The sequence below is a fragment of the Carex rostrata genome, chromosome 13 (assembly GCF_964058835.1).
Source record: "Carex rostrata chromosome 13, lpCarRost1.2, whole genome shotgun sequence".
Lineage (NCBI taxonomy): Eukaryota > Viridiplantae > Streptophyta > Magnoliopsida > Poales > Cyperaceae > Carex > Carex rostrata.
This window is the reverse complement of record NC_135930.1, coordinates 6,026,941-6,044,222: the sequence shown is the minus strand read 5'-3', so window position 1 is coordinate 6,044,222 and position 17,282 is coordinate 6,026,941. Positions and strand designations below refer to the sequence as shown.

Below are 17,282 nucleotides of genomic sequence, written 5' to 3'. Positions count from 1 at the left end.
TGTATCTATTAATCAACACATATGTACGTACCGAAATATGGATGGAAACTTTATAGGCGTGAGAATTTAAACATGTATGGAATTTTGGTGTACACAATATATGATAAAAAAAAAAAAAAAAACCTCCTCTTCGTAACCTACTAAAACAACACATCCAGCAAATAATAATAGATAAAAATTTTCCCAAAAAAATAATAGATAAAATTTTTATTGGTGTGAGAATTTAGGAGTCCGGCTAAGCGGTGAGGGTCTGAGGGATAGATTAAAGAATGAGACAAAGTAGTTAATTAATATGGTACTTTTATTAACAATACTTAATCCCCACATAATACCAAATTAGTATACAGTAGTCTCTCATGCTCTCTGGCCCAGTACCCAAAAAGAACAAAACAAGCAGCAAAACAACAGCAACAACAATGTAACATCCATCACTTTTTATTCATTCGCTCAGCCATATTGATTAAATCTTCACCAACAAAACAAACAAATCAATACATATCATATCTATCGACTCAAATTGTTATCGCCACTTGTTTCTTTATCTACTCTACGAGTGGTGAGACTGAGAAAAGAAAATAATTAAAGCTCTCTTCTTTGAATCTTTCTCTTCTGGGGTTTTGAAATTTGAAGCTTCGCCGTGTATTTTTCTCACCAAGATCTCTTCCTTTTGAGTTGAAATTGGGCTTTTTTTCGGGGAAGAGAGAAAGAGGGAGAGATTTTGGTTGGAGGATTTGACTTCTCCCAGATTTTGGAGGCAACCCACCACACCGTTTGTTGGTTGGTGGAATTTATCAACAAGGCATGGTCCTGATTTTTTGTAAGATTTGGTTTGTAGTGGGTGCATTGTGAAATTTGGGTGAGAGATAGGTGACGAAAGGTTGGCTATGAAGAAGAGTAAGGCACATTTTAATTTCAAATTAAGCTCTTAATTTAGGAGGAGGAGGAGAAAAAGGAGAAACAGAGCATGAAAGGGGAAAAGGTTTTGTTTTGTTGGGTTGTGGGTTTGCTAATTTGGGCATGCTGGGATGCCTCCTGTGCTTCTCTCTCCCCATCTGGTATCAACTATGAAGGTCTCTACTCTTTACTATCACTTCTATTTCTGATTAATTTTATTTTTTGTTCTTTTTGAGCTGACATATGTAGATCAATTATATGTCACCTTGAATATATAGTATAAATTAAATTGAAATAAGAAACTAACTGCCTTACCGGTATGTATGGATATATTGTGGGTGGGGTGGCAGTGGTGGCGCTGGTAGCAATAAAGACTGAACTGGTAGACCAGTATAACGTGCTCGCGAATTGGGATATCAACTCGGTTGATCCCTGCAGCTGGCGCATGGTCACATGTGATTCTGATGGCTTCGTCTCTGCCCTGTCAGTATCCATTTTTAATTTTTTTTCTTGCAAAATTATCGATGTTGATATGTATAAAGTGTTAATTAAGTAGAATGTTGTTTTGATTTGACAGGGGATTGCCTAGTCAAGGTTTGTCGGGTGTACTCTCCCCCGGCATCGGCAATCTTACCCGACTCCGATCTGTGTATGTTCATGTAAACTGTCTCTCTCTCTTTTTTTTTAAATGTATGCGACAGCAGTTTTTATTTTGTCTATTTGGAATCACAGGTTACTGCAGAATAATGCGATAGGAGGCAGTATACCGACTGATATAGGTAGACTGGAGAGGCTTCAAACACTAGACCTCTCTGATAATCAGTTTACTGGATCTATTCCCGCCTCGTTGTCAGATCTTACCAATCTCAATTATTTGTAGCATTTCTACTCTTTTCCTTTTGGTTTACAAATTCTTTTTATTTAATTTTCATGCAAATTAATGTCCATGTCTAATGCCTATCTCTTTACTCTTTTTCGAAGGCGGTTGAATAATAACAGCTTATCAGGACCGTTGCCTGATTCATTATCCAATCTTGACGGTCTAACTCTCTTGTATGCTCCCTTACCTTTTTATTTGTTATTTTGTAATATCTTTCAAATCGAGCTACTTTTAAAGTATCTCCGCGCCAATACTTTTCTATAAGGCCATGCAATATCAGATATTAATGGTTGCTGTTTGTATGATTATTTGATTCTTTATTGAGTTGGTTGCTAATAAAATTGGGATCCTGTCTTATAGGGATCTTTCGTATAACAACTTAAGTGGGCCTATACCAAAGATATCGACAAGAACTTTCAAGTAAGTCTTTTTTATATAAACCTTATTTCTCAAGGGCTTATTTGACAATCTTTTCCTTTCCTAAAAAGGACACTAGTACTAAAGTGAAAATTTGGGTAGCCATCACAAACCCTATTATTTTCGGGCAACAGGTCAAAATTGTGTTCTTTGTTATTTTCCCTTCAATTTACCAAAGTTAATAAGTACCGAAGGTTATTTACTTATAAAGTAATTGGATATGTAACTGATTTGTTTATACGATGAATTTACAGCATTGATGGAAATCCTCTAATATGTGGGTTCAAATCTGGAAGTAATTGCTCTGGAGTATCTATGGATCCGCTTTCCTACCCACCTGATGATCTGAATTGTACGTTACTACATTGCATTAGTCAACTAATATCTTGAAATACACGTCATGTATGTATACTACATTGCATTAGTCAACTAATATCTTGTGATTCATTTAATGAAGAAGATTTTGTATTGTTTCTCAGTGCCGCCACAGCCCGGAGGAATAAGAAACCGCCACATAGCAATTGCATTTGGTACTGCTGCCGGTTCTGTTGCAATACTCTTCATTGGTGTTGGTCTGGTTCTATGGAGACGACATAAACACAACCAACAAGTTTTCTTTGATGTCAACGGTAAGAGAACGGTTCTTTTATTTGATTTATGGTGAATTTCATGTATACCCCTTAAAAACTTCGAAATTACGTATTTCCCCCTCTAAAATTCATAATATCATATTTACCCTTCTAAATTTCAATAACTCACAAATCACCCATTTTATTGTCTTTTCTATTAAAACTTATTTTAAATTTAAAAGTGCCCATTTTACCCGTTATTAAGAAAATAAAAAGCATGTAACATGTTTAAGAAAATACCAGTCTTAAATTTAACAGACCAACATTTTTCTTATACATGCTACATATTTTTAATTTCTGTAACATGGGTACTTTATAAATATAAAAATGAGTTTTAATAGTAAAGGCAATAAAATGGATAAATTTCCGAGTTTTTGAAATTTAGAAGGGTAAATATGATATTTAATGAATTTTAGAAGGGGAAATATGTAATTTCGAAGTTGAAATTCCCCCTGGATTTAATTCCTCTGCACAGCAACTCCAACAAATTTGTTGTACCAAAAAGATATGCTTAATGTACCAAAAATTTGTTTGGGACTAAAGGCTTGGTTGTTGTTGTAAAATCAGATCAACATGACCCGGAGGTGTGCTTGGGACACCTAAAGAGGTACTCCCTCAAGGAGCTTCGCACTGCAACCAACAACTTCAACTCAAAGAACATATTAGGGGAAGGTGGTTACGGTATTGTGTACAGAGGATGCTTGCGTGATGGTTCTATCGTGGCTGTGAAGCGGCTGAAGGATTACAATGCGGCGGGGGGCGAACTGCAGTTTCAAACGGAAGTAGAGATGATCAGCCTTGCTGTGCATCGTAATTTGCTGAGGCTTGTCGGCTTTTGTTCCGCCGACAATGAACGCCTTCTTGTTTATCCTTACATGCCTAATGGGAGTGTAGCTTCTCAGCTCAGAGGTAATTAATGCATAATCTCACATTTGAGTGAAGCTATGTTACTATGCATAGCGTGGATTGGTCTTTACTATTTTAGTCTGCAAGTACATTATTTAACTATTTTTTTAGATAGGTAGAAAATCATTTGATCTAAAATTCTAGACCATTCAAAAGTAGTGATTTTCTACCTATCTAAAAAAATATTAAAAACATTCCAAAAAAATGTAAAATATAGTTAACAAGTACATTTTCATATAGAGATCATATGCACGTTTTAGATCGATTATTTGTACTTTGAAAACGAATATATTAATCCATAGTACGGATCAATCCACGCTATGGATAGTACCATAGCCTCACTTATTAATGTGTAATCTCACATTTATAGACAAATCGTAAACATTTTCATCTACATTTGCTAGCTTGATATCATTTTCAGTATTTTGTAGTATTGATTTCTTCTGTACTTGCACAGGACATGTAAATGGAAGACCTGCCTTAGATTGGTCAAAGCGGAGGCGAATAGCATTGGGCACAGCAAGAGGGCTGCTATACCTCCATGAGCAATGTGACCCCAAGATTATCCACCGGGATGTGAAAGCTGCCAACGTGCTTTTGGATGCTGATTTCGAGGCTGTGGTGGGTGACTTTGGCCTGGCAAAGCTGCTTGACCACAGGGAATCCCATGTGACCACAGCCGTGCGGGGTACTGTGGGGCATATTGCACCTGAGTACCTTTCAACCGGGCAATCGTCAGAAAAGACAGATGTTTTTGGATTTGGGATTTTGCTGCTGGAGTTGATTACGGGTCAAAAGGCCTTGGATTTTGGACGTCTAGCGAATCAAAAAGGAGCTATGCTTGATTGTGTGAGTAATATACCATAGCCTCACTCTTGCCCAATTATTCTTCTCTTTTATATGTTATCTTGAGCTGAAATGCCAAAATAAACTCAATTGGTGGTGTTATTTGTGGTTTTTCAGGTAAAGAGGCTGCATCAAGAGAGCAAATTAGAAGCCCTGGTTGACAGAGATCTAAAGACAAACTACGACCGCATAGAGCTAGAAGAAATGGTTCAGGTTGCTCTTCTATGCACCCAGTTCCTGCCAGCTCAGCGGCCCAAGATGTCAGAGGTGGTGCGGATGCTTGAAGGGGATGGTCTTGCCGAGAAATGGGAGGCATCGCAGAATGCAAATGCAAATTCAAAATGCAAGTCTCAGGAGTTTATACCTTCTAAATACTTGCAACTAGATTTCCCGGCTGACGACTCTTCTCTTGTTTTGGAAGCCATGGAGCTCTCCGGTCCGAGATGACATCAGTATCTGGACTTGGCGCATCAGCACCGCTAATAGGGTTGCTTTATTCATTTGTATAGAAACATGAGTAATGAGTAATTAGCTCTATTTAGTAGCTTATATGCCATATAAGGAAAAAAGCAAAAAAAAAAAAATTGAAAATGAAAGAGTATTAAATTTTGTAGCGTATTCGTGTGTATTGGTGTGCTCTGGCTTCAGTCCTTCAGATGTTTTGTAAGTGTTTCTTGATGAGTTTGTTTATTTAAGTTTTGACCATGTTAGCTGGTGTTTTGATCCAGAGCAGAGAATGGAGGGAAGAAAAAAGAAAAACAAAACAATTTACTAGGCAAATAATCAATTCATATCGCCTAAGGTAACTCAAATTTTGAGTTTAAATAGGTCAGGACTGTTCGATCTGTTTTCGCACGAATATTAAAGATGCCCTGGGGCATTTCAGCTTGGCCTGATTGACCTGGATTCTGATCAGATGGTTTGGATCCAAACTCAAACTTTGAGTTGCCCCATATGATCCGGACTCTAATTAATTGACACATCATTCGGATCTGCAAATGAGATGGAGAAAAGCATGGTCTGACCAAGATGCTGGTAAACTGTATGCATATGTACTGTCACTTTAATGATGGGTCATGGGAGCACACATGACACACGGCAGGGCATGGGTCTGTATTGCTACCAAGGTTCTAAATAGCGATTATAGCGGCATAGCGGGGAGATAAAAAAAAAAAGCTATTGCGAATAGCGTAGCTATAGCGGAAGCTATCACAAATAGCGATTTTTCCTTTTCAAACTTTATATTCTATATTTCTACTAATTATCAACATAATCAATATTAGAGAATTGATGTAACAACTAAATGACAACTAATCTAAGTCTATACTTTTTATCAATTACGCAAATAATAATGAAAAAAAATCTAAAAAGTAACATTATTTAATAGTTTATACTTCATAGTATTACATATTATAATAGACAAAGAGCAATTAATTTTATAAGGTAAATGAAGTCAATATACATATTTAAACATTTTATAATTATAATAATAATCAAAATCAGCTTTCAATTGAAATGAACGATAATAATTTTACAAATGAATACTATTAAAAGAGTAATCAAAATGAATAATTAGTATTTGAATATTTCTCGATATAGAATGATAGAATAAATCACAAATAAAAATAGAAGCATATAGTTTGGTTTAGTATACTTATCGTAGAAGACCATGTAGCATTAGAAATAAGAATAGAAGTACAGAAGTCCATATAAATTGCAAAAAAAAAATCATGTAGCATAGCGGTAGCTATAGCGGGTCTCATATAGCGGTAATAGCGGTCAGCTATTATAGCTATAGCGGTCGTAGCTGAGTTAGCGCAATTTTATCTCATAGCTTAGCGTTTATGGTCCGGAAAAGCTATAGCGTAGCTATAGCGCCGCTATAGCTAGCTATTTAGAAGCCTGATTGCTACTATCCACGCCTTATAAAAGTGGAAACAAATCTGCTGAAATCCCCTAGGATTCCAGGAACCTGAATTTATCATTTCAACGGTCTATATGTTTCAATATATATTTTGAGATTCGTGCATAAAAACTTTCTGCTTTGAGATTCGTGTATACAAAATTTAGACGGCTGAGTTTAGTATTTCAGGGTCCCTGAAATCCAAAAAGGATTTCAGCAGATTTGATTCCTATAAAAGTTGGGTAATAGTTGGGCTTGGGCCCCGTTTTCCAATCGAATCCAATCCGTTATAGTTTAAAACGGATTGACTGAATCAATATCTGACTGTCCGACATACCCTACTATTCCTACTCAACAGTAAATACTAATCATCACACAGGTTCAACAGTAAATAATAATCATCACATAGGGAGAACAGTCAAAGAACAGGAAAAACAATGAAAGAACATAAAAAAGGTCGAATTTGAAATATGTTTCTATTTTGTATTATTCTTAGTTGTTTACTTGTTTAGTTGTTTATGGTTGAAGATGAAAATGTAGAATAGAATAGCAGAGAAGATTAGAAAGTATTGATGAATGGGCAACTTTTATCTATTGAAAAAGATTAATTTCTCTATTAGGGTGCTGATGTTAGCGATGAATGGACAACTTCTATCTATTTAAATAGTATTGATGAATGGGCAACTTTTATCTAGTGCGTTTAAATGGCTTCAGAATAACAAAAAAATTGGATTAGTTTCAGAATAGCAAAAAGTTAATCGCTATTTCGTGTTTAGGTGAAAAATAGTTGTTCTGAACTCTTAAATTAGCTCATTATTCCTCTATTCTATTAATTTGTTGGATTAGCAGTTAACTTCGCTATTCCATTCTCATGCTGGAATAGAGAATGACCAACTTGTAAAAGTAAAAATTCAAACTCAATTCTATTTTTCTAATTTCTCTAATTTCACTCAATTTTATCTTTATTGTGCCGGAATAAAAACTCTATTCCAATTATTTTCCTTTTTTTGTTTCTCTCTAGACCAACAGGTCCGGGATGAACAACAACGCAAAAATTTCTTTAAAATTTCCCACATGAAACATCTCTTTTTTTATACAAGGTTCTAAATAACACGCTATAGCGTTTTCGGACAATAAAAGCTATGGCGCTTTTTTTAGTCAGTCCGCTATGACGCGATAAATACTATTTAAACCTTTGATCTTATATCTCTTATTTGATGCATTAGTTTCTAAAACGCGTTAGTGCCCAATGATTGATCCAACGAAGCATTTTTATTTATTTTTTATATTTAGATAGATTATAATAGGTACTAAAATGTATTCTCCTTTCTCAAAGTTAGAATCAGATGTAAACAAAGTTTGAAAAAAATAAATTATAACATTATTTCATATATTTATACTCTGCTTAATAAATGCACACATCCTATTTGCAAACCATATTTGCTTTTCATTTATTTCCACATTGGCAAGGGGGCCAGAATATTACAAAACTATGCTCTATAATAATACTTATAATAAAAATAACTATATAAATGTTTTTTGTTACAAAAAATAATTATTAATTTATATATTTTATCCAAAAAAAAATCATCTTGCTGTGCTCCTGATATGTCATTGATAATCTACTATAAACATCGCGTTCCAATACAACTTTCATCTCATTAACTCAACTCACTTTACTATTACAAACATTTTCGAAAGTGATTTAAAATTGTACATTGATTTAGATTTATGAAACAGTAAATAAATCATCCTTGTTAACTTTGATAATAGAGAAATAATATTCTAATTCAGGGACGGATGGTAGTGAGAAAACAAAGGACCAAGTGATCTCCCTATCAATTAAAATTTTATTGTATTGTGTCCATTAAAATTTTGAAAATTTTATATGTAGGTTTAACCCTCTTTATAAATGAAATTATACAACATTAAAATTTTGAACTTCTTAATCTCAATTTTATAATTTCTCTCTGACTAAAGAGAATGTATTTTACTTGAACATCTAATAATATTCGAGTAAGACTGTTATTTTTTGTGTCATTCTGGTACCTAATTAGAATAGATGTGTTTTATTTGAACATCTAATAATATTATATTATTAATAATAACAAGGTATGTGTTTTGTTTTTTAATGCCAAATTGTCTATCAGACCACGACATAGCATGTGGAATGACCTGAGATGTAGGTACAACAACACAGCGGTTTAACTAAATAAAAGTTAACATGTTTATAAAAATAAACATTCCTCTCTGTCTATACTTTTTATACTGTTTGTGGCCTTGTGGGGGTATGTAATTAATTAGTGGTAACTACGCATTACTGAAATAAACTAAGCGTATTTGGATAGCGTCCCCTGATAAACGGACTTTTGGGTAATGATATTGACAGAATATTGTTTACTTCATGCACCGCATGAACAATAGAGCCAGAACAGTGTTGCACATGACTTGTGCGCTGCAGAATGAACAACTACTCTGTCAATATCTGTATCCGGATTTTTTGTAGATTTTTTCTGTAGATTTTTTCCTGATGTCCACTCAAAAGTTCTAGAAGTTTTTTTAATAAAACTTCAAATTATTTATTCCATTAAAATTAAAAAAATTCTCATTTCTCTTCTTCCCATTTAATTACAATGATATCAATTACAGTTAGTTTAATTCATCACTGAAGTATTATTGAAAACTAAATTTTCCATAGCACCTTCGCTTTCGAGATAACAAAAAAGCTAAAATTATAGTACCCATTCCTTCCATTTCGGCAGACATTCAATATAATTTTCATTTAACCATGATTTGTCTATTTCTTATTATCAATTGAAAATTAATCCAAATTGAATGACCAAAACAAATTAATTAATTTAAATTTTTGATGCAAAACGAACAATTTTAAATTATTGATAAAAATAAAAAAATGTAGGAATTTGATTGATATGACAGTTAATCCTTACCACAGTTGTGTAAATTGCAAAATAGATCTATCCCGTCAGCAGTGACTTGTGAACCGTTTAATGGTGAAGTGTGAACTCAAAATACCCTGAGATCTCTCATCACTCATCAGTGTCAAACTATCAATCACAAGTCACCACTACTATATGAAATTATGATAAATTTTTAGAGGTTTATTAAATCAAGCAAAAATCTAATATTTTTCTTCAATAAATTTATAATTAAAAAAAATTGTATTAAATTATATTAAATAATAGAAAAAATTACTTCTCACACAATTAGCATTGGTTTATTCTTTCATCCGTATGTTTATTTATACTTTGAGAGTTGGACGTTTCCAATGGACATAGAATCAAAATCCATCCAATATTTATTCTAAGCCGTTCAATTTTGCATTGAGTTTCGTGCAAGTGAATTTAAATATCCACTAATTTTAACCACTCCATGAATCCAAACCGTTTGACGCAAATCTCAGCGCGAATTCGTCAGAGAGTCCAATTATTTTTCCTCATCACTTCACCAGCCTACTTAATTAACCATGCTGCCCCACTTAACAGACTCATCTTCTCCTTTTCTTTAATAATTAACGAAACATGTCGCTAGCTGTAGATCTCTCGACCGATCATCAATCACATCCACCTTTCTTTGCCTTTGAAGAACCGAATCCATAAAGAAAAAAAATCAGACCTTGCCCCCAGTTCAAGTGTAGCTCGATCCGATCTGGGGTTGGCGATAGATTTTCCAAACCATGTTAGCAAAGCAACAATGGGCTACTGCTAGTGCTGGTTATGGTAGAAGATTTTGAATTTAGGTAATCTATTTCTCAAAGAAACCATGACATTATCTCATTTCTTCTCCGTAATGTTGCAATTAAACTGATGTAATTGTGAAGTCTCTTCTTGGGAGTTATAATTCCAACCTTGCTAAGTTCAGTGTTGCCATTTGCCAGTTCTAGTTTATTATCAAATGCTGTTAGAATGTTAATATGCTTGAAAAAAAAAATCTTTCCCCCCCAAATAGAAACCCATTTTTGGAATGCATTGACCTCAGCACACACACACACACACACCCGCTTCCTTAATAGAACAGTCAATTACTATCTTCAACTGTACCAGTCTGTTACCAGTCCAGTACAGGAGACAGTTTTCAACTGTTCAAGTCTCAGCCCATATCTCTGTCACATGCTTCTTGACTTGTTATAAGCTTACACCTGACATACTTTATTTTTCATTAATAGATTTAACAAGTCTCAAGTTGTGGTATAATTCCATAGAGGTAAAATGAAGAGAAAGGGGTTTGGGGTTGCAAAGCGCAGGAGATTAATCAGAATGGCGTGGTTGCTCCTCATCTTGGTGTTTACGGGTAGTATGTATCTCCATTCTCTGTCAGAAAGTGGGTCCCCAGTGGCAGAGACTGAGGATGGGGTGCAAACTAAGAATAAGATCGCTTTCCTGTTCATCGCAAGGAATAGGCTTCCACTAGAAATGATTTGGCATGCGTTCTTTGAGGTATCTTTTTCTTTTTCTTTGCCTTCCCTACCTCAAACACATTTTCCAATTTCTTAGATTAAGGTTCAAATTTTTGTATTTTTTTTAAAAAGTAGCAACAGCTACTTGTTTCAATAAAGAAACAACCACATACATGCAATATTATGGAAAGAAAAACAAAGCAGCAAAACCCCTACCACCTCACTGGTACCTATTCCCAGGTACCAGTACCAACTCCCTACTACTGGGCACACATAAGCCCTGCTGGTACCAATTCTCAAGTTGGTGCCAAATTACCTACAAGCCTGATATCTACCCCTTAACATTCTTTCCCATTTTATTACAAGTTTGACAAAACAGTAAAACACATGCATAAACAGCCATTTTTTGGTTTATCACACACAAAGATTGAGGTTCAATTTTTTTCAAAAAAATTATTCAGGAAGAAAAAGAGGGGAGGTTTTCGATTCTGGTGCACTCGAGGCCTGGCTTTGTGCTAAATAAGGTCACCACTCGATCTCCTTTCTTCTTCAATCGCCAAGTCAACAACAGTATCCAGGTCATCTCCCTCCCCCTTCCTCTTCTTTTATTCTCAGTTCATTTCAATTTTGTGTACACTCTTTTATTCCAGATATTGTATTTGATCTCACATATAATGATAAGCTATTAAAAGCAGATGTTTCTTATTTTACTGCCTACAGATTGGGCTTTGCTGACCTTAATTGAGTTTTTTGTTTTTCTGATAAGACTTATTTGTTTAATATAATTGATCTATTCAGGTCGATTGGGGAGAAGCAACCATGCTAAAAGCTGAGCGCATCTTGCTCAGAAATGCACTCCTAGATCCTAACAATGATAGATTTGTTTTTCTCTCTGACAGGTTAGTTCCTCCGCTTTCCTTCATTCGCCAATGCATACCAATAAGCATTTTATGTGACCGAGTCTACGGTACTATGCATAGTGCACTTTGGTTGTTACTACGGATCCATATCTTTATTTTCAAAGTCTAAATATTCAATCCAAAGCATTCATCATGATCTCCATATGAAATGTACTTGGAGACCAAATTTTACATTTTTTAGAATTTTTTTAACTATTTTTTTAGATAGGTAGAAAATAACTACTTTCAAATGGTCTAGAATCTTTAGATCAAGTGATTGTGTACCTATTTAAAAAATTAGTAAAATAATTCTAAAAAATGTAAAATTTGGCACCCAAGCACGTTTTCATACGGAGATCATGTTAAGCGGAACGGATAAACTGTTTGGATTTTGAAAATAGAGATATGCATCCATAGTACGAACCAAAATGCGCTATGCATAGTACCATATCCTCACTCATTTTATGTTTATAATGGCTAAATTTTTTTTTCTCTTTTAACCCCTTGTTTTCCTCTCTCTATTATTCTGGACAGTTGCATACCTCTGTATAATTTCAACTACACGTACGACTACATCATGTCCAGCACACGTAGTTTCGTAGACAGGTACTTTCATTTCTTTATTTTTTATTAATACTGAGAAATTACATTTATTTGGTATAGTGAAGAAGATAATTGTGAGAAGACAAACTTTCGTAGATTGATATTAAATGTCCTTTGATAAAAAAAACTAATAATCATTTAGCATGCCTCAATTTAAAAGAAGACATTTTTTGTTATGGCAATAATGGTGATAATAATACCGAAATCAGCTTCGCAGATACAAAGGAGGGTCGGTATAATCCTAAAATGAACCCTGTGATTCAAGCTCAGGATTGGAGAAAAGGATCTCAGGTCATTAACTTTTTCTATTTGAATTCAATTTGGATTAATTGAAAGAAATAAGAAGTAATTTGAGGATAAATGAAAAAGGTCAAATCTATAGGATTGACTTCAAATGACGGTCCAAACGTTAAACCCGATCTACTTCACAAGTAATGCGTTTACATGTCAAATTCATAAATCTTCAACTAATTTAGTATAAAGTTGAGCGGTAAAAAAATGATAAAAAATGAACTCCTTAAAATTAAATTATATACTTTTTTTTTACTGCTTGACTTCATACTAAATTAAGTCGGAAATTTATAAATTTGACATGTAAAGACATCACTCGTGAACTAAATCGATTTTAACGGTTTGGATTCGTTGTTTGAAGTCATTGCAACAGATTTTAGAACTGCCCCTGCCTTTCATTTCAAGTACTTTCAACCTCCAGTTATGGGTGAGTGGACCCCCCTCATCAGTCTCTAATCCTCACAAGCACCACCGCAGGGCCCACCGGTAATTTCTTCTCCACTGCTTATCAGCAGGTTGCTAGTGCTTAGATCTGCTCTGACTATGTAGGAACCACAAATCAGTTCCTCATTAGCCTGGCGTTGTATTCTGCTCTCTTGCAACTCTTCTTTAACAACTGGGCCCCAGGCAACATAGACTCCTTGTCGGTCCCCACCTCTTCATCAATACTGACACTGATCTCTATAGTGTGATTTTGTTTTAGAAGGGGGGCTAAAAGATATAAATGCTTATAAAAATTATAGAATATAAAGGACAAAACTGTATGTTTTCAAATACCCCTACTCACTGCATGAATCCACCCCTGCATGTTTGACATACTCCTTTTTTGACACACGAGGCCAATAAGTTAAATAAAAACAATTAAAGGAAGAAAGAAAAAGTAAATAAACAACCGGTTAACAAAATTGATTTTTGTTTGTTATTTTTGGAGCAGTGGGCAGTGCTAATAAGAAAGCATGCTGTGGCGGTGGCCAATGATCACACTGTCTTCCCGCAATTTCAAAATCATTGCAGGGTATCTTATTATTATTTTTTTTTAACTCACCTTATTATTATTTTGGAGCAATTTATGTACTCGAAACAACTTTTTTTTTTTAAATTTTGCAGCGAAAATCGCTACCTGAGTTTTGGCGTGACCAGCCTTTTGTAAGTTGCAACTATGGTTGATCTTAAACCTTATCTCTTCTTTCGTAACTTTGTACTTCTCCAATTTAAAATTTGCAAAACATAAAAGAATATTTCCATGTATTTTAGCTAGCAGTTCACAAGGTGAGCTATCACTTTAAATTTATAAAGTGGGGTTCAGATTTGTTGTTACTTGTTTAAGCAATGTTTCCTTTATGACTCAATCAATCAACATCATATTGGAAATATGAATTAGTGAGGCTATGGTACTTTGCAAAGCGCGGATCGGTCCGGTACTAGAGATTCATATCTATTTTTTGAAGTTCAAACAGTCGATCTGAACCATTCAACATGATCTCTATTATGAATGTAGTTGGAGACTAGATTTAACTTTTCTTGCAGTTTTTTTACTAATTTTTTAGATAGGTTGAAAATCACTACTTTTGAATGGTCCAGAATTTTTAAATTAGGTGATTTTCTACTCATTTTAAAAAAAAAAAGGAAATAAATTCAAAAAAATATAAAATTTGATCCCCAAGTACATTTTCATATGAAGATCATGTTGAATTGTTTGGACTTTGAAAACGAAGATATGGATCCATAGTACGGATCAATGTGGGCTTTGCAAAGTACCATAGCCTCACTCAATATGAATTTTAAGTCTTTCACTGTTTCAAGGATTAAATGTTTCTTTTTTGTTGTCTGCTACGGGCAGCCAACACATCCATGGAAAGAGCACAACTGCATTCCAGATGAGCATTATGTTCAAACTCTGATTGCGGTAGAGCCTTCTCTCTCTGTCACTTTTCTCTTTATTATACAATTATACAACAGAAGTTTGTTTGGATTTTTATTATATTTAATTTTGTTTTGGAAAAAAAAAAGCAACTGGGACTAGAAGGAGAGATAAACAGGAGGCCGTTGACACATTCTTCTTGGGACATGTCTTCATCAAAAGACAAGGAGAGGCGCGGGTGGCATCCTGTCACATACCGCCTCAATGACGCCACCCCTTCCCTCATCCAATCTATCAAGGTTACCCCTTCATTTTGTGAATGTGTCTATATATACTCTTAAAAGTTTAGAAGCTAATTCTTTGATTTGGTTCACTTATGTAATATTATATTCAGGGAATAGATAATATAAACTACGAAACAGAGCACAGGAGGGAATGGTGCACTAGCAGAGGTAGACCTGCACCTTGCTTCCTCTTTTCGCGCAAGTTCACACGCTCTGCTGCTCTCAAGCTTCTTAACATGGTATAAACTCCATCTCCAATGTCAAAAATAAAAAAAATATATATATATATACACACACACAACTAGATAAATTAATGAAACTTTAAAAAAAAAAAAAGAGCAGCGGTAATGCGTCCCCACCACGCGAAATCTATTAAGACAAATGACAGAGACAACTTCTAATTTGGGAAGCTTGTACCATTAATTTGACTCAACATCATTGACCTTTGGATGAAAAATAACCAAATTCATCTTTTGCAATTTGCATTGTTTTCTCTTTAAATGAAAATGCATTTGCTGTCATATATCTATATTTCTCTAATGTCTGCTTTCGTTCACAGTCCTTAATAGCTGTCAGTGTGAGATGAAATGAATTACCAGCTCAGCACTTGAAGAATTGGTTCAGTGATACTTGTACATTTTGGGGTGTTAAAAAAATAGAAATAGCTATTATCATAGACCTATTTAAGTATCCTCTTTGTTGATGTGTATAGGAAAATATGTCTCACCCGACGTAGAATGTAATGGATCATTCATTCATTCTGTTCCATTTTTTTCATAGTTTTAGTTTAGTTGATCAGTTTGCCTTAGCCTTTATTATGCCGTCTGTTTTCGATATATATTGCTGCCTAATACTTCTTATCAAATTGTCTCACATATATAAGTTGATCTAACATATTTTGCATTAGCATGAATTGAATACAATTCTCTATGTATCGTCTTTTTTTGTGTTTTGTGTGTGTTTTGTATGGGAATGCCGTTCGGCATTGTTGCATGTAATATATCTAGGGTTGGCAAAAAAAACTCGGTAGTAGCTCATGGCTTGTTCGAGATCAGCTCGAAAAAATTTTTGCTCATTCCTGGATCGAGCTGAAAACAAGTCAGCTCATTTCTATCTTGGGCCGAAATTAACCATTCGGTTGGGCCTGGATCGGTCCATTAATGAGTAATAATGCACACTGATTTATGTTTTGTTTTGATTGGATCCGATCAAAATTAGACATCTTAAAATGCTGAAAGTAAAAAATTCAGCTAATTGTATGCAACAAATTAGAACTCGAGGCAAAATATTCTCTCTTTTTTTCCCCCCAAATAAGCAGTGTTACCGTGGCCGGTTTCAATACAAAACTAACATATCATACACATTTCAGAACTGAAGAATCAATTCAAGGGAGAAACAAAAATAAAATAATTCTATGAGGTAACGGAATATTTGAGTTTAGATTTGCCTTTATTATGCTAAAGCAGATCAGGTGATATGAATTGTGCTATCTCAGTTGGAGGTAATTAATAAAAACAGAAACAAACACAAGCATGATAGATATTTTATTGCCTGATCAAGGCGTCTCTTTCTGAGCTGTTAGGGACAAAGCCACTTGCTAAAAGAGTCAAACAATGGCCCGATTTATTCTGGACCCTTTTTTTAAATTAACACTGGTATGAAAATATGAAATATGCCCCTCATTTCCTGGGTGGAGAAAGAGAGGAACATTTTTTAGTTGTTACCGACAGAATGGATTTGATAACAAAAGTCAAATAACCCTACTTTATTCTACCCCACGCCCCGCCGTTTCCTTTACTTTTAGATAATAAATATATTTTCTAATAACTAGAAAGATGGCAATATTTTTTATGGTATAGAATGAATCACACCAAATATGCTTCTTTTGATAATTCGTTTAGGAACCATATATTTTTGTATAGTTTCTTAGCATCCCATAGCATTGCACACTTGGCCACATAGACTGTTGTTCTCTCTAAGAAAATGTATATCATATAATTATTTTTTATATTGAAGAGAGAAAGTCTGACAATGCAAAGAACAAAGCGTGATGGAATTATATTAAATATATTGTTCCTTTGTGAATAATATTGTCTAGAATACTAAACGAGTGGCATTCTGACGCAGTAAAGAAAACTCTGTGAGGAACTACGTACATATCTGTTGTAATTTCTTAAAAACATTGTCATTTTTCTGTTTTATTAAAAAAACACAGCACAATTGGCCATATAATCTGTTGTCCTCCCTAAGAAATTGTATATCTTATAAATATTTTCTATATTGGAGAGAGGTCTCACAATGCAAAGAACAGAGCGTGAAGAAACCATATTAAAGATATTGTTTCTTTGTGAATAAAATTGTCTAGGATATTAGACGAGTGGCATTGTGACACAACAAAAAAAACTTTGTAAGGAACTGCATATTTGCTGTGGTTCCTTAAAAACATTGTCATCTT

General features: G+C 34.4%; 2 protein-coding genes across 3 annotated transcripts; both read left to right on the top strand.

Annotated features, from left to right (window-relative positions):
• The first annotated feature begins 338 nt into the window (after positions 1–338).
• Positions 339–5,264, top strand: LOC144564036 (protein NSP-INTERACTING KINASE 3-like). Its single transcript, XM_078313529.1, has 11 exons — positions 339–1,070; positions 1,245–1,377; positions 1,472–1,543; positions 1,627–1,770; positions 1,876–1,947; positions 2,135–2,194; positions 2,446–2,543; positions 2,671–2,820; positions 3,388–3,729; positions 4,184–4,575; positions 4,690–5,264. Exons 1-11 carry the CDS (start codon positions 965–967, stop codon positions 5,017–5,019), a joined length of 1,899 nt encoding a protein of 632 aa, XP_078169655.1. The 5' UTR covers positions 339–964; the 3' UTR covers positions 5,020–5,264.
• A 4,718-nt stretch (positions 5,265–9,982) lies between these two features.
• LOC144564039 (glycosyltransferase BC10-like) lies at positions 9,983–15,637 on the top strand. 2 transcript variants are annotated; one of them, XM_078313532.1, is made up of 12 exons: positions 9,983–10,232; positions 10,695–10,929; positions 11,351–11,467; positions 11,688–11,788; positions 12,323–12,394; positions 12,601–12,682; positions 13,617–13,697; positions 13,790–13,828; positions 14,523–14,588; positions 14,693–14,842; positions 14,938–15,066; positions 15,387–15,637. In XM_078313532.1, the coding sequence occupies exons 1-12, from the start codon at positions 10,210–10,212 to the stop codon at positions 15,411–15,413; spliced, it is 1,122 nt and encodes a 373-aa protein (XP_078169658.1). In that variant the 5' UTR covers positions 9,983–10,209; the 3' UTR covers positions 15,414–15,637. The 2 variants fall into 2 exon arrangements, with proteins under 2 accessions (XP_078169658.1, XP_078169659.1); XM_078313533.1 differs by having other exon boundaries at positions 10,659–10,929.
• The last annotated feature ends 1,645 nt before the right edge of the window (positions 15,638–17,282 follow it).